This window comes from Haematobia irritans, chromosome 1 (genome assembly GCF_050003625.1).
Source record: "Haematobia irritans isolate KBUSLIRL chromosome 1, ASM5000362v1, whole genome shotgun sequence".
NCBI lineage: Eukaryota > Metazoa > Arthropoda > Insecta > Diptera > Muscidae > Haematobia > Haematobia irritans.
The window spans coordinates 274,913,005-274,937,825 of NC_134397.1; the positions used below are offsets into that span (position 1 = coordinate 274,913,005).

The 24,821-nt window shown below is 31.5% G+C and overlaps 1 protein-coding gene across 1 annotated transcript; it reads right to left on the reverse strand.

Moving 5' to 3' along the window:
* Positions 1-907: 907 nt before the first annotated feature.
* LOC142219785 (lipase 3) lies at positions 908-10,306 on the reverse strand. The gene is made up of 3 exons (XM_075288608.1): positions 9,277-10,306; positions 2,117-2,845; positions 908-1,495 (listed from the first exon to the last, which is right to left on the reverse strand). Exons 1-3 carry the CDS (start codon positions 9,460-9,462, stop codon positions 1,109-1,111), a joined length of 1,302 nt encoding a protein of 433 aa, XP_075144723.1. The 5' UTR covers positions 9,463-10,306; the 3' UTR covers positions 908-1,108.
* Positions 10,307-24,821: the final 14,515 nt, after the last annotated feature.

Sequence of the window (24,821 nt, forward strand, 5' to 3'; positions counted from 1 at the left end):
TTTTTCTGATTCAATAACGAAATTAATGTTTTTATTGAAATGTTTTCAATCACAAAAATCACAGTATCAATCACAGTTTAAATTGGGCATACAAAATATTTGATTAAAAATTAATGGATTGGGTTCGATTAAAAATGAAATTGATTAAAAATTTAATATAATTTTGATAGTATCAATTAGTTGTTTAATTGATTCTATCAAAAAATTAATTTATGGTGATTGGAAAACTCAATTAATTATTAAGTTAAACTTTTAATTAAATGAGTTAAACAATAAATAGTTTAAAAAACGCACACTTTTTCACTTATTTTCTTAACTAAATGTGAGGTTGTAGTTTTAAAAATTACTGTATCAATTAATTTTTTCATTAAACTATTGCAATAAATATTTACAATCACTTTCTTAATAAACTTTTTGTTTTAATTTTGATAAAAAAAAAATTATATCAATTAATTTTTTAATTAAACATTTTAAAAATACATTCATTGACTTAATTGAGTTAATTTTCGTAGTTTATTAAAAAGTTAATTGTATAAATTGTTTTTTATTGAAAAAGTTTTCAGTTTTAATTGAAAATATATTCTTTTCTGGGTTGTCTACATTTTTCGTCCTAGCGTATTAGTTGCAAATATATAGAATTTCAGGCGTGCAAGAAAATCCAATGAAACAATGACTTTTATATGATTTGAAATTGAAATTCTATAAAATTTTACCCCCATCCAACAAAAGTGAACCCACAATGAAAGAAAATGTAGGTTTATTTTACAAAAGTTTAACAAAATAGTTTTTTAATTGCAACATGTTACAAATAAGTTAATACTTTTTGTCAAATTGAAAAAAAAAGTTATTTAAAATGTAAAACTAATAATTTTTTCTGTCTGTACTGTACAAAATAATCTACATTAGCATACTTTATTATTTTTACGTAATTTGCCTATTTTAATTTATTTTATATATTAAAAATTGCAGTTACTTATACAATTTACTAATATAAATCTATCACAAGTTATACATATTAACATTAAATAAAAATATTTGGCATCATCTTGTTGAAAACTATTGTTAATACAATACAATTAATTAGGGCTAAATTAGCTAAATACAGTGGTTAACCATATTCGTAAGATAGCAAACTTCGAACAATATTATCGAAAATGATTTCTCGTACTCCCAGACCACAAATGAAATCAAAATGGTTCCATCGTTTATGGGGCAATTTGTAGACAGCATAAATACTACGGAGACGACGAATTAATTTCCAAATATCTTCAACTGATACAATATAATCATTTTCAGCATAATATATTGTCGTTGGCACATTGACATTCTCCAAACAGTATTCGGGTGGCTCCAGCTGATGATAACGCAGATAATTTTGTTCTGGACCATAATCGTATTGGCGAAATTTCTTGGACATGTAACCTTGGAAATAGTGCATCATTTGTTTGAAAGAACCACCAACGGGAAAGTTTGCCATAATATCTGGTAGTAGGGTCTGTGAAAAAATTGCAATTATTAGTATCGAATTAAATATGATTGGACAAAGATGTAAAAATGCATTATTTATATTGACCAATATTTGCCACTATATCGGACCGTAATGGCTTACTGGATTATACCGGTATCTAACAAGGTGACATACCTTCACAGAAAAAAATCACTTGTCAAACTGATGCTAAAATTAACTTATATTTATTGCAAAAAAAATATTTTTAGTTAATTTTTAAATTTTTATAAGTAACTTTCCCCAGTCCAACGAATTTTCCTTTTTTCCAAGTATGTCTCAAAAATTTTATGAACTATAAATGCCAGTAAAATTTCAATGGCATACCAATAAGTTCAATCCTAACACAAGCAGAAGTACACTTCTCAAAAATAGTAAGAATGAACTACAGTTACGCACCGACTTTCGATATTTTTGAATCATGGAATTTCCATGAGTCAGGAAAATGTTTGTGTGTTACGAATATTATTTTTGGACGGGCAAAATGTTTGTCGCAAAAATATTGTTTTCTCACCAAACATAAACATGATTGCCAGTCAGATACTTTGATTTCATCATAAAATACTCTAACCATTTAAAAAATCTTTGTGAATATCAAAGCTTCTTACTTACCTTATTCAATAGCTGAGTATCATATCCCGCTGCTGGCCACAAACGACTGACACACACCAATGGCCTCTCATTTTCCAAACAAGCCATAGACAGTAATTTCTTGACATATTTATTTGTGGAGACCATCTCAACTCCTTCCAAGACTTTCGAAACATAATTTCTAGTCCCCAATAGGGGACCTACTACCTTTGCCAATCGACTTTTGGTATTGCTTACATATGCCACTGGCGCTAGTAAGGTAGCTGTCTTAAAGGCCTGATTATATTGTGGCAGCATTGAATTTAACACCAAGAACACAGTACCAGCTTGTGAAATTCCAATAAAGTGCATTCTTCTTTCGCCGGTATAGGCTCGTATAAAATCCACCATGGCGGTCATATCATAGATGCTCATCTCATGCCACGAAAAGTTCCAAAACTCTGGTTCGCTGGCGTTGTGAAAGATATTATGTCGCGAGTAAATATTACCACGATTATTTCCCAGCCAAACATCATACCCATGTCGGGAGAGTAAATAGGGTAATGAATTCTCAGGGCCATTGAGTAGCCAAGCATCGGAGGAGGCATAGATACCGGCTAACATAAAAACCACCGGCCTTCTTATCACATGACGACTGCCATTGGGAAACTCTTGTAGGATGGGTATACGATGTAGGGTCAGAATATAACCATCTTTGGTCTGTACTTTATGATGTTCCACGGGAAAACCATCGTGACGGATACGACGCACCTGCAAAGAGATGGACATTTGTTTATATTCGGAATAAATAAACTTGACCCAAATTTAGGAAAACAAATGTGTGCTGATACACAACGATGTCGGTAACGGCGTTCAGCTGTAAACCTCTGAGGCATACGTGAGTCAGTCCGTCATACAGTCAATCCAGTCAGCCAGCCAGCCAACAAGACGTCATGAGTTTTATCACCGGTGACCGTGAATTAGTCCCAAATGCTATTTATTTGCATAAAGCAACTCATGTCGAGATTTCAACGTGAGTCACGTACGCGGCCACATTTAAATTTTACGAGAACGACATTTTGAGGTGATTCCTTTGCACTCTCAATGACAACATAAACCTACATTCAAGTCGCACATGCGCAAACCGCAAAGCATGATCGTAGCATTAATGTGACCGGCCCATCTGACGAAAGGCAAATAGCAAACAAATCCAAGAAGAGGGTTTTATTTAATCGCTGTAATCTTTAAATGCTAACTGAAGATGTTTGTTTGGCTTTTTTCTAATCTCTAAATAGGAAATTGGAATTACATCAAGATATAATTGAATAAATGGATGGCATAGTCGTCTACCTATAACCACAATAGATATAAGGGTGATTGCAAACAAAGTTTCGTAAAGTGTAGGTTTCATAAGTCTTTGGAACAATGTTTGCCACTTTGTGTGTGTGTGACAAACCACAAATATTGTATTACAAAGAAGATGGCAATCCTATTTCCTATTAAATTCCAAGTGTTATCAGTTTTAGTAATATTTTAAAATTTCGTAAAGTAGGGATCACTAAAAAAATGTATATACAGTGAAACCTCTCAAACATGGACACTCTGAAAATCGGACACCTCCCAAATGTGGACAATTGTCGGGAGACGTTAACTGGACACCTCCCAAATGTGGATAAAATTTAGGCGACCGTGGGTGTTCATCTTTCAGAGGTTTCAATGCCTGTAAAATATACTCACTAAAAGTAATACATTTATTTTATTTATAGTGTTCACAAAAACTTTCCAAACTCGGAATTCATAAATTGTATTGAAAGAGTTCATAATTTAAAACAAGTATATACGGCCGTAAGTTCGGCCAGGCCGAAGCTTATGTACCCTCCACCATGGATTGCGTAGAAACTTCTACACCCTCAAAAAAAATCGCTTCTTTAACATATGTTCCAAACATATTTTGCAGGAAGCACATATATTATTGCATACTGCCGAAACATTAATATGTTTGTTTTATGTGAACATATTATATGTTTGGAAGCATTTTGAGCCAAAAATATTATATGCTTGGAAGAATTTTTCCCAAACACGATTGTGCTCATTCCCTAACATACTCGTAATTTTCACTTCCACGAAATTTTATAGTTATTGGCACCTTTTTCTGTAATACAAATAATGTTGAAGAAATTATTCACTTTTATAAATTTTTAAAATTTTACCTTTCGCCTGCACGGAGAATCGAACCGAGGACCATACAGTTTATAAGCCAACACACTATCCACTGGGCTACGTAGCTGTTATAGTCACCAGTAGATAATTATCGTTTTAAGTTACATTTATATAGCATAGTTTGCAGCGCCCACGAGCCCATGCAAACATAACATTATTTAACAGAAACATACATTTGTTTGCCACGTGGATCAGTGGTTAGCATGTCTGCCTTGCATGCAAAGGGTCGTGGGTTCAACCCCTGCTCCGACCGAACATTTTTTTTTTTTTTTTTTTTTTTTTAATTTACACATTTATATTTATACTATATTAATTTTTTTTAAATGAAACTTCGAAATGTGCGTTATTAAAGATTTATAGTCAGTAACAGTGCTTGATATAAACGAAATTGACTGATTTTTGGATAAAATATTATTTTTTATTGCAAAAATAACAATCTTGTAATAAAAAACTGTTTTTGTACAAAACTTTAAAATTTGGAAGGACTTCAAAAACTAACAAAAGAAGAACGTGGAGTCGAGTATAAACATACATACATAATTTTATAATATAAACATAAATTTATTTAGGAGTGAACAGTTTTTTACTAGCATTTAACACCATCGCTCTAAAATGCCTTTTATTTTTCTTTAATAATTCATTTTAAAGAAAATAAACGTTTTAAATTGTTTTAGCTGTAAAACTCGAACTTAATGCCCGCTTTTATATTTGATGGTGTCCGTCAACTCCTCGTGGACTACTTTTTAATAAAGAGGAACTAAAGTTTGTTTTTTTACATTTTACTGTGTAATTTTTCACTATTTCCTCCTTATTTCATTTTACTGTCCCAACTCTAAAAAGAGTATAGTGCCCTTTCGTTATTTTTATGAAGACCCCTGATTTCTTTTAACGAACCAAGAAAAAAATTGTGCCCATAATGCCAAAATGATAAACCCAACGCACGTCCACACATACATAAAATGCTGCTCTCAAGGCGAAAACATATGCTGTTTGTTTTTCAAATGTCTATTCTCTTGGTTCCTAATGTCTATTCTCTTTATTCAAATTAAATAATATTTAGACTTAAACATATCAAATTTTTGGCCTTATCATAAAACAGTTTTCCGAAACAACATACAATCGGTTTCACAGAAATTGTTCTCTTTTGACTCTTTTGCTGTGTTATATTGATATCTTTCGTCAACTCTCCCGGTTTCCATCTCTATTTCTCTCTATACTCTCTCTGTCGCTTTGAATAAAATATCACAACATATGTATGTTTAGTCGAAATTTGTAAATTTATATATGTTTGTATTCACACATATGATTTTTATGAAACATTCATGCCACAAACATAATATATTCTAACATATTAACATAGATGTCCCAAACATTTAGTGTTAGTTTAGGAACATTACATGTTTGCACTTAAATATATTGTGTTTAAAAATTGTGCCCGAAACACATTTTGTTTATATCGGAACATATGAAAAACATATTTTTCTAACAGTGTACTGAAGCCGATGGCAAGGTATCTTAAAACTTCCTAACACCGTAATATATACCACATAGTCCATACGTGGTATATATTAAACTAAAAAAGACCGATTAAATACGTATATAATTAACTTTAAAGTTTCTGTAGAAATAAAATTTTGACAAAATAAAATTTTGACAACATTTTCTATAGAAGTAAAATTTTGACAAAATTTTCTATAGAAATAAAATTTGAAAAAATTTTCTATAGAAATAAAATTTTATCAAAATTTTCTATAGAAATAAAATTTTGACAAAATTTTCTATAGAAATAAAATTTTGACAAAATTTTCTATAGAAATAACATTTTGACAATGTTTTCTATAAAAATAAAATTTTGGTAGATTATTTTTGGCTCGAGTGGCAACCATGATTATGAACCGATATGGACCAATTTTTGTGTGATTGGGGATCGGCTTTATATAACTATATACCGATATAGACCAATTTTGGCATGGTTATTAGCGGCCTTATACTAACACCACGTTGCAAATTTCAAACGGATCGGATGAATTTTGCTCCTCCAAGATGATCCGGAGATCAAATCTGGGGAACGGTTTATATGGGGGCTATATATAATTATGGACCGATATGGACCAATTCTTGAGTGTTTATTAGAGACCACATTCTAACACCATGTTCCAAATTTCAACCGGATCGGGTGAATTTTGCTCTTCCAAGAGGCTCCGGAGGACAAATCTGGGGATCGATTTATATGGGGGCTATATATAATTATGGACCGATATAGACCAATTCTTGCATGGTTGTTAGAGACCATATACTAACACCACGTACCAAATTTCAACCGGATCGGATGAATTTTGCTCCTCTAAGAGGCTCCGGAGGTCAAATCTGGGGATCGGCTTATATGGGGGCTATATATAATTATGGATCGATGTGGAACAATTTTTGCATGGTCATTAGAGAACATATATCAACACCATGTACCAAATTTCAGCCGGATCGGATGGAATTTGCTTCTCTTAGAGCAATCGCAAGCCAAATTTGGGGGGTCCGTTTATATGGGGGCTATACGTAAAAGTGGACCGATATGGACCAATTTTTGCATGGTTGTTAGAGACCATATACTAACACCATGTACCAAATTTCAGCCGGGTCGGATGAAATTTGCTTCTCTTAGAGCAATCGCAAGCCAAATTTGGGGGTCCATTTATATGGGGCTATACGTAAAAGTGGACCGATATGGCCCATTTGCAGTACCATCCGACCTACATCAATAACAACTACTTGTGCCAAGTTTCAAGTCGATCGATTGTTTCGTTCGGAAGTTAGCGTGATTTCAACAGACGGACGGACGGACGGACATGCACAGATCGACTCAGAATTTCACCACGACCCAGAATATATATACTTTATGGGGTCTTAGAGCAATATTCCGATGTGTTACAAACGGAATGACAAAGTCAATATACCCCCATCCTATGGTGGATGGTATAAAAAAATACTGGTATGGAATGACTATGAATGAACATTATATTATTGAAAATTTTTATATTATAAATGAATTATACATATTTTTCGATGCTGAAAAAATATGTACTTATATATTATATACTTATGAGAGTAACAATATGTTGTGGTTCTCTTACGTTAAGAGCCACTATTTTTGGCTATAATATGTAAAGTTTCATGAATTGTATGAAAGATTTACACAAAAATATATTACCTAAACGTACATATATTTTATGGAAGAGTCCATAAATTTTTCAAAAATTTTCCAATTTATATACAAATTCATATTTTATTTTTTTATGTGTACCCCAATAAAAATATGATACATATTCAGAAAACGTAATCCGAAGAAAATTGAGCCCGCAAAGTGATCACCACAGTTTGCTTAAATAGATGTCACGGCTCTAATATTCATGCACTGCTACAAAGACCAGTCGTAGTCAAATATATATTGGAAATTTAATTGGATCAACTAATTATTTAATTGACTGTGCCGATTGATTTCATAATTTCTGTGCTTGAGCCAATTTCAATTAAAAATTAATTTTGTTATTAATAGCAAAAAAATATTTTTTCAGTGTAATCATTTTATTATGTTTGCCTAGTAATATTTATATTGTTTTCGAATTGGCTTTTACAAATATAACTGTTTGCTAAAAAAATTGGCTACTGTCCCCGGCCTATTGATTTATTAGTTTTTTTTTTTTTTTTTAACTCATTGACAATTTCAATAAAGCCATTTAGATTTTTTTCAGTGGATTATTATAAAACAAAAACTACTGCCTTATGGGAGTGCCATCATCAATTCCTTTTAGTTGTTTACTACCAATTGTATCCACCCCACATGACAAATGTCTCACTGTAAAAACCTGATCATGTCATGTCCAGTCATGTTCGGTCTGACACCAGAAGAGGGAACACGAAAACCTTGAAATAAAAACGACTGGCGTCTGCCAATTTTTTTTGTTTTTGCCAGACTTTTGTCAGACCTGGTGGAATGACAGCCATTAGGCCCAAGAAAAATCAAATTAAAAACATATTCTCCTTTGTTATTACTTGTCTTTCTGTCTGTTTGCTTCGTGTCCGTCTGTCCTTATGTATGTACATATATGCAAATGCTAGTACGTGTCATAATGTTCCACCGTGTTGAATACTAGTGTAAATTGTGTATGCTTCACACTTGTTTTTAAAATTTTCATAACAATAAATCAGATTAAGGACTGCCCCATTAGAACGATATGTTTTAGGTTATAGAAATAAGCAGGTTTTTGGCGTGGAAACCGAACATAGTATCCACCTTTATGAATAAGAGGGATACCAAACCGATATTTATTAAAAATTAAAGTATTACCCAATAATGAATGCCATTATTTCACTATTGCTATTTGGGCATTTAATTAGATTGTTTAACAAAAATTTGTAACTATATACAAAATGTTTATGATATTTCAGAAAAATAACATAATTTTTTTTTTTTTCTTTACGAAAGGAAGAAGAAAATACCATTAACATTTTTACGAACGATAGTAAAAAAATCGGCTTCGAACTGGCCCTAATACCTATTTCAACGCACAATAGCTTTTAAAAGAATATAAAGAATTATGTATTTCAAAATTGTCGCTGTGTATTGATGCAACCTATAATTATATACTGCAAGTATTACTTGCATGGGTAGTGCTTTAAGATTTTTATGCGTCTTTTAAGTATTAAACCGAATTCAGATATGGGTTAAGATTTACGCATGCGCACATTAAAACTTTGAGGTAATCATACATCTGGGCTTGTCTGTTTGGGACATTGCAAAGATACATTTTATGAATTGCATTCGGATAGAAATCAACCAAACCGAATTGTTTCACAACTGACACAGAGACAACGGGCAGCTGAATGAACTCATGGCTCATGGCTCAAACATCGACATATGGAATTCAAAAATGCTAACGGTTAGAAGTTCAATAGAGGCTGACAATAATGAGGATAATTTAGAAACATACCGCATCTGTTATGATGATCTCACGATTTTGCCGTATTGGGACAAATGCCGAACTCAAACTGCAGCTGCCCACAACAAGAAGGAACACTAGCATCAGTAAATAGAAAATAGAATGTGCCAATAGATCCATCCGGCAGAGTAATGACATTTTTCTCAGGAACTGTGGGACTACCCTCCTTGTAGTCATCCACTTTTAGTTTTGGTGATTGTGGGGGAGGTTTTTAATTGAAATGTGGAACTATTTCAGCATTTGATCTGTTCTTTTGAAGATTAAATTTTATAAAATTTTCATTTCACTTTCATATTCGAAATTATTTTTCACAAACTGTTCTTTTTGAAATTAAAATTTTTACATTGAGTTTTAATATTTTAATTTTGCAATTTTTTTCTAATTCGCGCACATTTGAATGACATACGAATTTAAAATTTGTATTGTTTGCATCCCGATTCAATTCGAATTTCAATTCAATATAATAACGATTATGAAACAATACGTGGCCAATGGTGACTGGGTTAATCACTGGTGTAGTTTCACCATTGTTGGTTGCATCGTTGACCAAAGAAGGAAATCGAGAAAAATAAACACCGTATCGAAAAGGTAACCGGTTGCCTTAAATAAACGTAACTTCTTCCATGATAATGAGGATGGAACCATCGACAGACGTTGGTGGTTATGGATAACCACCTTTTGAACTTTTTCTTTTATTTTTTTGCAGAAGACAAAAACGAAAAAAAAGTAACTACGCTCATATGTTAGTGGATCGATGTATTCCTTAGGGGAATACTGGGTTTATTACAAGTGCACCTTCACTTAAACTTTTTTCTTGTGTTTTTTTAGGTTTTGGGTGACCGTTTCGAATGCATTACATTGCCCGATAACCTATAGGCTGTTCCCTCAATAGGTTGTCACGTAACTTATAGCGGTGTTCTGCGCGCGGTACATTGACAAAGGAATGAATCTTTTTATGGCTAATTCCCGTTGCTGTTGTTAAGACAAAATTATGGAGGAGGAGACCATAGTGTGTGATGATCGAGAGTCTTTAAACGACTGGGCCTGGGCTTAGTATGAAAAGTGAAATAAACGCCACTACAGCCTTATTTTGCAGTTTAAGTTTTCTGCTGTTGCCGCTACTTAGTTTCTTCTTCTTAGTTAAATTTTGCTCATTGTGATAGCTTTTTATCATTGCTACCCACCGCCACTGCTACAAGGGCTTACTTGCCATAGTGGAGTATTTTACAAGTTTACGTACATTGGGGCCTTAACAGTTATATAAACCAAATGTCTTTGGATAAGTCTTACTTGACAAGTTTAAGTTCCAAAGCAAATCAATATATTATTGAAAACTAATAAGGGTTCCAATGATTGTAATGTGTACCTAAGTAGAATTTCAGCATTGCTTTATAAAAAAAAAAATTGGAAATGTTGAAATTGCTTTCAAATGATGAGAGAAAATTAATGGCAAGAATTTCTTAAATTATTCATGCGGATCTTTGCATATTTTCTCATATCGAGACAAATATTGATAACAATGAAAAAAATTTTACATTTATCTGACAACCCGGGGATGATGAATAGCATTCTTGAAATTGTAGTGAATTACTCGTAACTTCTCAGTTCAGTAAAGACCATACATTTATTGTAGTACTTCTACACTAATTATGAAGTAATTCATAAATTTCTCATCTCAGTCACACTCAGAAAATTGAACGGTGTAACTACAAGTAAATTCCATAATATTCAGTAGTTCAAAATTTTACTCACAGTTAGTTAAATTTAACTATTGATGAATAAAATTAACTCGGTGGAAGTAAATTGCGGCCATTACCAGCGAAATGGTTAAGAACTGCCAATGAGTTCGTAAATTGACTGAAGCAAATATAATAATAAGGAATACGTATTTTCTCGAACGTATGAAGAAGTTTCTTAGCGTTACTGAACTTTTACTGTGTAATATTACGAAGTCTAGTTGGACACGAAATTTCCATTTTTAGTATAAATAAACTAACGATGAATGTCAATTCTAACTACCGTTAAGAAAAAAGGTTTTGGACTAGCGTTAATATTTTAATTTATGACCTTGTAAAAGGTACCAAATGTATCGCGGGGGTACTGCGCTGCTTTCTATACTCAAATGTAAAAAAGGTAAAAATTGTCTTCTTAATCAATCCTGACCTGTACATTCTACCAAATTTTGTACTCTGAAAGGACTTTTGCAATTCCTCTCATTTACTACTTTAACTAAGAGTAAAGTAAAGGAACACAAATATTATATGTTCGATAATTTCAAATACAGTTGGTAACGGATATAAGGAAGCCAGAGAAACCGCAATTTTGTTTCTTATATGCGCTTTTTTTAGGAAATTGTTGTTTACAAAACAACAGTTTATTCTAAATTCTATTGTAGACAGATAATATTTATTTAAAAAGAAGTAAGTAAAGTAGAAAGTCGGGCGGGGCCGACTATATCATACCCTAAAACACCATTACAGAATTAGTAATCATAAGCATTTGTGGGGTAACATATAGTTCTGGGAGATAAACCGCAGTTGCATATTTAAGAAAATTAAGGGGTACATGTCTATGGGTGCTTTGTATCAATCTGACTATAGCTCATAGTCAATGTTGGCAGGGAAAATGTTCGGTTTACCCTACAAGGACAAAAAAAGTTCCCTACTTTCCCATACATTCCCAAACAATTTTCCCTACACCCAGAAAAAAGTGACCCCTTCTTTAAGTTAAAATGAACTCATTGTGAAGAAAGTTGAACTTCGTATAGCGCCAAAGACATTTTTATTTGTTTGAACGATGTGATTTTCGTAGAAATTAGGAATAATGCATTCCATATATTAGTTAACATTTTCCTATATTTATATACCACTATACTACAGAATGAAAAAATTTAACTAATTTGAATTTATATATGGAATGATTTTATTGAAATTTTTTCATTCATTTCGACAAATCTTACACATTTGTGGTAAAACTTTTACTTCATAATTGGAACTGCTTACCTTCGTTTTTAAATACAATTTTATTTATTTCTATAAGCAATTTTATCTTCAATAAAAGACATGTTTTATTAATATATTGAATATAGTTATTAGGAATCAACAGCATCGAATCTCTTTGAAATATTAATTTATTATTCCACTATTTCCAATTTCCGTGTGATATTATCAACTGTAAAACGCACTTTTTCTTCTTCTTGTACTTTTCACTTTTAATAAGTTGCTGCCTAACGATTTTGTCCTCCTTTTACAATTTCAATACCTACAAATATAAAAAATCATAAAACATTTTTGTTGCAAAAGGTTAGCGTCACTGAATATTACCTGATAATTGAAGATTCCAAAATGAAGACAAATGAAAGGGTTGTTATTCTGCTGGTGTTTTCTTTCTTTATACACTATCACGAACATTGATAGATTTATTTAAAAAAACGAAAATTTTTCTCACTAATTTAAAATAACAAATATTTTATATATTTTATTTGTTATTTATTATATTATTTTACCATATTATTTTTTAACAATCTCTCCGCATACCAAAACAACGCGATTCCAACTAAAAAAACAACCGACGCGCAAATATATCGATTACACCCACGCGCAAACACATCGATTACGATGACAGGTATCGATTACAGGTAGACAATAGAAATGTAGGAAAATTTCCTATATTCTAACAAGTGTGTTTCCTTAAGTTTTGAAAGGATTGCATACTTCTTAGTACGAATGAACTAAAATATTTTTCTATGCCAAGTGTTGTTCGTATGTATGAAAAACTTTCTATTATAAAGGAAGTCGCAATTATCATTTTATAAGAAATTTTACTAATTTTGAGGAAACTTGGTTTTAGTTCGGTTTTTGTTTATTTTTACGAATGCTTTGTTATCGGTAAATAAAATTTTCTTTTTCAGTAGTAAATTCTTATACCCAGCGAAGAAAATAATATGAGTAAAATTCCATGCCTTATTCTAGTTAATGAACTAATCCTAACTGCTTACAGTTTAGGATTTTTTTACTGAAACGAGTAAATTTTATTATTTTTCACAAAAATTTACCTTAATGGAAATAAAATGGATAAACTATATTGATGAAAATTTTTTCCTTTAGTTTCGAAGGCACTTTTTTCTGGGTGTACTATATTTTTCGTTAAATTTAAAAAATTTTACAAAACAAAAATGGTTCTAAGTACTTTATTATCTTAAAACATGAATATGCAACGTATATAACTTAGAATATAAATTTGTATTACCACCACGGTGGTAACCGTGGTAGAATTCTACCCAAATTAGTAATCTTTTTTGTTAAATCTCTATAAAAATAAACTTTTGGAAAAGTTTCTATAAACAAATTTTTGTTAGAAATTTTTCTATAGAAATAAAATTTTGACTATAAATTCTATAGAAATAAAATTTTGAGAAAAAATTCCACAGAAATAAAATTTTGAGAAAATTTTTTATAGAAATAATATTTTGAAAAAAATTTCTATAGAAATACAATTTTGACAAAATGTTCTATAGAAATAAAATGTTGACAAAATTTTCTACAGGAATAAACCACACATTGTTAAAGATCAAGCCTTGCCGGCTTCTAATTTCCTCCTCTAGAGCCACCAAAATGTAAAAATTATTACAAATTGTGTTGAGTGAAAATGTCCCTACATTGTGGTCCTAGGTGCCTACAAGACGCTAAATATTAGAAAAACCCTACATATAGGGAATTTCCCCTACTGGCTGTGTTGATATTGCGCCTACGGAGTTAGTATGCCACTAATATTGAGCCCATTATTAAAAAAGAGAAAATCGTTAAATTAGTGTGGGTAATAATGAAATTTGAGTAACATTGGTTAATAAATAAGAGTACTATGGCCAAATTTGGGAAAATCGAGCGATGCATATATATGGAAGCTATATCTAAATCTCAACCAATTTGCATAATATCTTGCTGGTTTGATTAATACCACAAAATGTTACCTTGTGCAAAATTTGAGTGAGATCAGTTACGAAATGAGGCCTGTATGGTCAAACATAAGGTTATTAGGGGCGAATTTTTCAAAATCGGGCGATACATATATGGGAGCTATATCTAAATTTGAACCGATTTCGATGAAATGTTGCACATATAGTTAGTACTATAGAGGACTGGATTTAGCCAACTTTTAGTAAGATCGGTTAATAAATAAGGGTTCTATGGCCAAATTTGAGAAAATCGGGATATACATATATATGGGAGCTATATATAAATCTGAACAGATTTCGATGATTTTTTGCACATATAGTTAGTGCTATAGAAGACTACATTTAGCCAAATTTGGGTAAGATCGGTTGATAAATAAGGTCAAATTATGGCCAAATTTAGAAAAATCGGGCGGTACATATATATGGGAGCTATAGCTAAATCTGAACCGATTTCGATGATTTTTTGCACATATAGTTAGTGCTATAGACGATTATATTTAGCCAACTTTGAATAAGATCGGTTGATAAATAAAGGTTTTGTGGCCAAATTTGGGAAAATCGGGCGATACATATATATGAGAGCTATATCTAAATCTGAACCGATTTGGATGAAATTCTGCAGACTTGAAGGGCGATGGAAAAGATTACCTTTTGCCAAATTTGGTGACGATCCGTTTGAAAAAACGCGCAACGTGACCCCATATATGGGAGATATATCTAAATTTGATCCGATTTCTTCCAAATTCAATAGCGTTCGTCCTTGTGCCCAAAAAACTCCCTGTACCAAATTTCATCAAAATCGGTTAATAATTGCGACCGGAATCCTGTGAACAACAAATACATGGACAGACGGGCACCAAGCGCTAGATCGACTCAGGAGGTGATTCTGAGTCGATCGGTATATATTTTATGGGGTCTAAAATCAATATTTCTGGTAGGCACATTTTTTGGCCGATCAAACTTGTTATACCCTGACCACTATGTGGTTTAGGGTATAAAAACGAGAATATAACAACTCCATTCTAGCATTATCAAATGAAGTCAACAAAAAGAGATATAAATTTTACAAACCTGCACGCGACCATGTAACATTTTAACCTGCAACCATGTTGGCTCAGTGAACATGGTTCTAAGAAAAATACAATTGTCCTCATCTAAAATGTTATTATATTGATAAAAAGAATTTTGTTTCCATTAAAAGACAATGGTCACGATCTAAAATGTTATGTTATTCGTCAAAAATGTTTTTCTTCTAGTTAAAAGAACATGGTCACAACCTAAAATGTTTTGATTTTTATGAAAAAACTTTTTTCGTCGTCGAAAAAAGGACGCCACTTGAGAAAAGAAAACACAAAATCAACTTTATTTATTTGTTTTTATTTATTTATAAACTAATTCATTGTTTATTTGTATTTATAATGTCGTGCAAGCAAACTTCACATATTTTTACACACTCTAGTTTGGTTCAATTTCAACAATAAGTAATCATTCCATATTTACTTCGTGCCCATCAAATGTACAAACGCAGACATCAGACTGCATAACTGCAAATAAAAATAAATTATACCATATATCAAAATGCAGAACAAAAACCAGGTATATTTTTTTCAATTACACTTTCCTTTTTTGTATTCACATAAAACCACGTGCCATTTCTGAATAAATAAATTAACACAAAACACAGTAAATCCGTATTCTCCGTCCATTCCAAGAAACAATCAACACACGACTGACACGCAAAATGAAAATCGTGTGTACCTGCTCAATGTTTTTATAAAATTCTTGTCGCTGCAAAAAAAATAAAAAATTAAATGGTCACGAAAACAATGTACATGGTCTTTATGGCCATGTAATGGTTGTAGACATGTCTATACGTAAACTATAAAAATACTTTTTTCTCTGCAAAAAAGTAAAAAAATTGAATGGTCAGATACATGATTTTCCTGACCATATAATGGTCTCAAATGCTATCATTTAAATAATAGAACATGTTTGCGGCATTTGAGAACCATTTAAATGCTTATTGCCAACATATATTTTTCTCCGCTCGGAAATTATTTTTACAAAGACAAAATACATGGTTTTCGCGACAATTACATACTCTAAATAAGCATTAAATGGATGCGGCAACCATGTCCAAACATGTTTTTTCTGTGCGTGTGCAGCTGCTTGCAATTTGTAATTTTATTCGTAAATGACCTCCGTGAGATCGCCTAAGGCCTTTTGTAATAGGAAGCCTACCTTGCATACATTCGCTTGCTTTTTTTTGGCGGCACTGTAATTGTGACTGTGTGTGAATAGTAATGAATGAACGTGTATGAATGAATAACTGTTTGTTTCTCAGATAAGAGCGTAATATGTACATCGTGTATGAGTTGCGCATGCGCTCATATTCAATATTCCAAGTACGGTGGCGGCGATGGTGGATAAAACCTGTTGCCAAAGCCATTTCGATATTCTGCTGCATGACACTCTCCTTCTACACGGCCGCATTAAAGTCATTCCAAAGTAAATAAAAATATTACCACACATGTCTATTTTTTAATACTAAACTTATTTTCTTAGCTGGATGCCGGCAATGTTTACAAACTATTAATATGAGCCTGTATCTTCATTCTTCAATGTAGAGTAAATCAAAGCATATCAATAGGTTAATTGTGTAGTATGCTAAGTAGACTTATGACCATTTTCATGTAGCTCCGTTAGGCTTTACATGCCAGTTAACAGATAGAAACATGGAAATATCTTCTCTCGGGTTAGATTTAAATGAAAAAAGTTTCAGCATTTAATGTGCAAATGGAATATATAGCTAAGATACCAGATATTTCATTAGTCCGATTTAAAAAGTTCGTTAGCTGAAGTAGCACAGGAGTTAGTATACTTTCGAAATAGTGTAATATTTCTTCGAATATAGAGCTTTGAAGTAAATTATACATGTACCTCTATATAAATATATTTACCTTCTCATAAGATTTTCGTTATTGATAACGAGCCAAAGATGCTGCTTCATTAAACATTTTTTGACGAGCTATCTAGCTTTAAATCAAGGCTATATACATTTACAATTAGACAGTTCTCATTTATTGAATTTTCGTTCTGTTTTATGTACAAATAATGACAGTTTAACAATCAAAATTATAACAACAAATATGGTTTTCGAATTTCGAAAACAACAACTTTAATCCAAAGATGCAAAAGCCTCAAATTAATGATTAGTCTATTTTTGGAGCTTTTTTTAAGTTTATTTCTTCAAATCACCTTACACCAAAAACATATGACTTTGACACATATTTCAAAGATTTGTGTCCTAAATTTAAAGAAAAGCTAAGATTGTAAACTTTATTTTCATTATTTTTGTTTATTTAAAGAAATTGAAATATTACACTGAAAAAAAGCATGCCCGGTTCCAAAGATTTTGTCTTTACTTTAAAAATGTTGGTATTGATTCCGAGCCAAAGAAGCGGAGAATACAAGTAAGGATACTTTTAAGACACAATTCGTTTTTAAATTTGGCTTTTGTGTACTTGCTTCTAGAAACCATATTTTAATTTTTCGCTTTTTCAGCTTTTTTTCTTCATATGTTATCAAAGTCCTTTAAACCCGAGTTAACGAAAACTTTATTTTCCAAATTCAGACTCGACTTCCAGTAAATTTATGCTATGTTTTAAGTAAAAAACGTCTTTAAAATAAAGTGTTGAAAAACATGTCCTATATTTGAACCATTTTTTGCTTTGTAGTCAAGTTGCAAAACGACAACAAATTTAAAGACAATTTCATTAATTTTAAAAATTTTTCTGAATTATTAAATTCAAGTTGACCTTAGCCCAAAAATTTTGTCTTTCATGTTATGATACCCATTTTTAAGTCAAATCTTTTAATTATAAGGATTATACGACTTCATTGAAAAGTTTATAGACTTTTGGACAAGGAAAACAACTTTATATTAGAGAAATGCGTCTTCTATGCTAAAGAAAATTTGCATTCGTATATTAAAGACATGAAATCTTTGACCTCACGACAATATTTTTTTCAGTGTATCAAAAAATTTCCAACTAAAACTTCAATTGCTTTTAAAAAGTTTTTAATTAAAAATTTAATTGATTCGACTATTGTTTTTAACAAAAATCAATTAGAAAACTTAGTTGTGTCAATTAATTTCTTAATTGAATGAATTGATTTTTGAGGTTGGTGACTAATACTACTATCTCTTTCAATTAAATGGAATTGGATCAATTAATTTCGCGATTAGTTTTTAATTGGTAATTATTATATTTTAGTTGAAATGTCCGGAATATTAAAAAAAAAGCTTCACTCTATTTAACATTTTTATTTCACTTTAGTTATATAAAATAAAAAAGAGAGCATACAATTTTACTAAATTATAGTTTCGCACAAAAGCCTAGTACTAAGATCACGTTTTCGCACGAAAAACTGTTATACTCCATACAAAAACCGTTTGTGCGAAATATCTGCGAAATCCTTGTTTTGAGCTTTTTTGAACATATATTGAAGCAACCCTGGAAATTTCGCACGAAAAAATAGGCATGCATATTAGGTTAGGTTAGGTTATGTGGCAGCCCGATGTATCAGGCTCACTTAGATTTCTGCATATTATTTCGCATAAATAAGTTCACAACCCTGTGTTTGGAGCCCTACTCTCGGTGATAAATGCTGATATTCATTTTTCGCAGAAACGAACTTAGTACTAAGCATAAGCTGTAAAATTTTAAAATTTTACCAAAAATGTGTCAATTTTTTTCTTTGAAATACGAAATTACATCAAATAAAAACAAACTTAATTAATAATTGTAATAAAATTATGTCTAACTGATTTTCTTGAATTAATTGGAAAATATTTATTTAATTTTGTTACAAATTTCTAAAGTAACATTTTCTTTCCCGATGAGTTCACCTTTTGTAGTGTGTGATTATTATAAATCGTTTCACCCTAATATTTTTATATCCGTTTTATGCATAAAATTGACAAATTATTAATGTGTTTGCTGATACGTCAAATAATGCCAACTATGAATGGCACAGGGGCAAACTTTTTGCAATTTTATGAAATTCATTTGAATTCAACGCCCGAAGGAGAAATGATAAATGACGCAAAGTTAGCATAAACAGATGCCAACACCTTTTTTGTATGAAAGTTTGTACTCTGCACTTTGCTATGTCTATCCAATCAATCATACCGTATGCGATACTTATCACAGGCGTGGGTGGTCTTGAATTATATTTTTAGCTATGGGAAAGGTTGTAGATTTCAAGTGCACCTATTTCAACAAATAGCAATGCCGATTACATCTCAAGCTGAGTTAGCCCACCAAAATTAATGGTTAAGTGTCGCTTAACCATTCATTTTTGAGGTGTAATGTTGAGTGGGACCAAGCTTATATTCAGTCGTATAGAGGTGTTATCTTCTAACACGAATGATATATGAATTGAATTTTCGCAATTTGTGTTTGATTAGTGTGAAGATAAGAAGTAAAACTTTGTCGGTTATCCTGTGAAATTCGACATAGGACGCATAATTTACCCAATTTGTGGAGAAATATATTTATTTTAAACATAGATTTGTGTCGGACATACTCTTTTCAATAACATAGTTATACCTGTATTGAGATCACATTAACATAAAAAAGTAAATACGGGCGAAACTTTGGTCAGGCCGAATCTTTTGTACCCTCCATCATAGACTGCGCATAAAGCTCCACTAAAAATTTATTGTTTAGTTGTGGTAAGATTTGCCGCCTTCATAAATTGTCTACTAAATTGTAACTTAATCGATATAGAGTTTTCAAATTCAACGCAATCGTATGAAATTTGTTCCCGTGTGTGTCACTTGAAGTAAAATCTTGGGGAGTCGGTTTATATTGGGGCTATATAAAATTATGAACCGATATGGAGCAATTTTTTGCATCGGATGAAATTCTAGAGGCTCCGAAGCAGCGTTGCCACAACGAAAATTTATTTTGGACCAAATTTTTTCCAAAATCGGACCAAAATTCCCTCCAGCGGACCAAAGAAAATACCTTAAAAAGTATTATATTATTGTACATAGTGCTTTTATTAAAAAAGTTAAGTAAACCAGAAAGGAATGATATGATTTAGCGGTTGTCATAGGAATCATGGTTGGGAGCCACCGTGGTGCAATGGTTAGCATGTCCGTCTTGCCCACACAATGTCGTGGGTTCGATTCCTGATTCGACCGAACACCAAAAAGTTTTTCAGCGGTGGATTATCCCACCTCAGTAATGCTGGTGACATTTCTGAGGGTTTCAAAACTTCTCTAAGTGGTTTCACTGCAATATGGAACGCCGTTTGGACTCGGCTATAAAAAGGAGGTCCCTTGTCATTGAGCTTAACATGGAATCGGGTAGCACTTAGTGATAAGAGTGAAATTCACCACTGTGCCACCATCGGGCTGCCACCTAACATAACCTAGGAATCAAAACGTCGACTTTTCAACTTTTTTAAAATTGGAAAAAATAGACAATTTGAAAAGGTCGAATTTTAAAGTCAATTTTAGTTGACATCAAACAACAGTCACGATTTTACTTCTAGAGAGATTATAATAGTTTCCCGAATTTTCATCCAATTTGCTGTAGTGTTGCTTTGCATCCATAATTTCATGCGGTCCATATTCTTATATAGCTCAATCCTACAATTCTACTTTTTGCGCACATTCGAGTATACGGCTAACATTGTCCAAAAAGATGTAAAACCTGGCCCAAGACACGAAATTTTCATTCGATTTTCTGTGATTGAAATGGTATCTAATCCCACACTAAAAAAAACATTGATGGTTCCAAAAATTTTGTCTGTACAATAATGATTTTAGTATTGATTCTGAGCCAAAGAAGCGGAGAATTGAAGTAAGGACACATTTACGTTAACATACAATACATTTGTAAATTTGAGTTTTGCGTACTTGATTCTAGGAAACAAATTTTATTAATTATTCCAGCTGTTTTCTTCATGTGCTATTAATGTCCATTAAAAATGTCTGAACCTCTACTTAAATTTCCAAATTAAGACTCGAATACAAGTGAAAATTGTTTTATGTTTCAAATAAGAAACGACTTAAAATAACGTGTTAAAAATATATCCGACTTTTGGACTAGGAAACAAACTTTATATCAGAGAAATGAGTCTTCAGCCTCACGCCAATATTTTTTTTAGTGCATAGATACTATTGACCACTGTGTTAAAAAAAAAAAAAATTTAAATACTTAAAAAAATATATAAATTTGACCAAATGAAAATGGACCAAAATGGGCTAAATTCCGTTTGGTCCGACCATCGGACCAAATTTAAAAATTAGAAATATTTTGGACCAATTTTGGTCCGTTATATACTAACATCCCGTATACAATTTTATTTTAACGAAACCACTTCTTTAGCTCCGAATCCATGTCACAATCCTTAAAAGGATTGTGTCAAGTTTCAATGCGATTTAATAACAACTCGAAACTCAAAATAATTAGATTGGATTTGGAAATTTAAATTCTGGCTATTCATTTTCATAAAAGGACTTTCATACCACATAATGGAAAAAATTCAAACTAGTTTCCCGGTATCGAATACACAAAGTTCAAATGTAAAAGGAATTACATCTCCAATGTATCCTTAGTGCAATTATTCGCTTCTTTGGCTCGGATTAAATAGTAAAATCATGAGGTAAAGATAAAATGTTTGGTACCAGACCAACTTTTTTCAGTGTATATGTTATCTCAAAGACTATTAGTTACTAAAAATATTAAAAAGTCATTGTGTCAGTAATAAAACGATGCATAGTAAATGGTAAATACGGTTATTCGTTATACCAAATCATAAAGCAATTTCCATTGTTTCGAAATAGAAGCTCTGTGTTTATACAAAACGCCTCGGTATGAACTTAATTATTTGTTTTCTTTTCTAGGGAGCTCTTACTGTACAAAGTGTTAATTTCTTCAATCGGTCATTTATTTTGAGCTTGTTTAAAATCAATTTGTGCTTTTATTTTGTCATCACGCTATACAAACATTCATAGCCCTATTGTCACGGTACCCTTTCTTTTTGGCGCCCCTCCCCCCACAGATTTCGAAGACCGCTTGACATTGAGTCCAAATTTATTTGATGAATGAATGAATTGTAGTGTTGGTTTGATTCCATATTAAAGCTTTCTGTTTTTGTCCAATTTTATTTACGCATGCGCACATTGTTTATTGTGTGGTGTCTTATTGTCGTCCGACTAATACTTTAATTGCCAACATTTGAGTAATTGGTTAAATATAAGGCAAAAAATATGTATTTGTGCGGCTATATGTGGAAAATAATGAAATGTGTGAATGTGTACACATATGGGGTTCTCATATTTATTTTTTTCATGTTATTGTTAAAAATCTTGCAATTCAAAATCTGCAACATTAAAAGTTTTTTTGTATATAAACAAATATATAAATCATTCATTCAAAGAAGAACAAACAAACATATTTTAAATTCTGCTAATCAATTAGCGAACCAATAGTATGTACAAGAAACGAAACTAAGTACCTTTTGAAAAATACAACTTTTTTTTAATTGATTGTATTTTTTTATGGCAGAGTAAAATTATTAAATTGTTGTTGTTATTGTTTTTTTTTTTAATAAAACTATTTGAAAATTATAAAACATTTTTTTTTAATTTTCTTTCCAATGCTTCTTTCATATCTCCGTATGTATGCTTAAAATAAACGTTTTCTTATAAACAATAATTCCATATACACACAAAGAAAATTTCATTAAAATTCAGCCAACGAAAAATTTTCATTGATATAACGAAACATTTTCATCAATATAATGAAAATATTCGTTAATACTACGAAACGTTACGTGGATTACCAGAAAATTCGTTATAATAACGAAAAATTTCGTTGTATTAACGAATTTGTTTCATTGGCTGACTTTTAAACGACACATTTCGTTAATATAACGAAATTTTTTCTATTAGTGTAGGTAAAACCGCATATAAGAAAAACAATTTTGATATTCATGGATGAAAAATACTGTTTTCCATAGGTATGGGTGTAAAAAATATATGTTTGGAACTCAAATTGTTTAAGACAATATTTATAAGTGCAAGCATACAATCCCAGCAAAAAAACTTGGAAGTTCTTCCAACGGCACAACTTTAAAAGCACTTCCAGAAGATGCACTCCCCATGATGTTCTTTATTTTAACTACCCAGGAAGTTATTTTAATTCAATTTGGTTTTTTCATACTTTTAATGGGTAATTTTAACTTTTTTGTTTCAAATAGGTTAAAATCAGAGTAAGAATTCATAAATTGGTACAAATCATTAAAATTTTGTCGAAAAAATGCTAAATCCAATCTTGAAAAAATGTGAATTTTTGAAAATATTTGAAGTCAAACGTTTCCGACAAGCGTTAGAATCCATTAAAAATTATAAAAAAATTATAAAAATTATTTATTTGATAAAATATCACAGAATTTTTTAATTTACATCCAAAACATTGACTTCGGATCACACCTAAAAAAGTAATGCAAATTCAGTGCAACGGCTGTTGAAATGGAGGACTTCCGTCCTATGACAAGCTCATGTTAAATTCATCGCTTCTGCGTCAATTTTGCACCACTTCCGGATCCAAAAAGAACATTTTCATTACATTTTTGGCGACGCTTTTTTTGCTGGGATGTTAATAAGCTAGCATAACATGTTTGCGACATACATGTTAATATGTTAGAAAATATTATGTTTGGGCCATAAAATTGTTGTAAATATAATATGCTTTGATTCAAACACATATTAATTTAGAAATAGCCTATAAATATTTATGTGTTTAGAAACAGAGACCTAGAGACTATGCTGCAAGTAAGAGAATGGAAGTAACCAATCGGCGCCTTAAAAATATATACACAAAAAAAATCATTAAAATTTTTTTCTTCCAGTGTATGCCTAAGGTGAAACATAATTTGTTTCAACAATACAAACAATATTTTGTTTGGATCAATCCTGAAAATATATATGCTTGAAGCCGAATGTGTTTGGGGTATATGTTACAGAAGCGATGTTTGCGAGGGTGTACCTACCTACTGTATTAACATAGCTATACGCAAAAAAAAAGTTTGGAAAACATACACCGAAAACTTTTTTCTTTTGTTAAAGTTTTTTGAATTGCTTCGAAAATTTTTTATCACCAAAAAAATTCGTTTGTTACAAAATTTTTATTTTTTCAATAATAAAGTTATTTTTGAAACAACAACACAGTCCATTTCGTTTATATCAAACACTGTTCTTTTCTGACTTTAGGTCTTTAATAAGACACATTTTACAGTTCAAAATTTAATGTAGTACAATGTAATGTTGAACATTTTTTCGGAATCTTCCGAACATATCTGGAATATATGTAAAAAAAAAACTTTGGTCGAAGCAGGGATCGAAACCACGACCCTTGGCATGCAAGTCGGACGTAGCAACCACTGCTCCACGGTGTCAAACTAAATGTTTGTTTCTGTTAAATAAACTTTTTTTATTCAGTTCGTGGGCGCCGCAAGCTATGCTATATAAATATAACTTATATGGATATTTATCTATTGA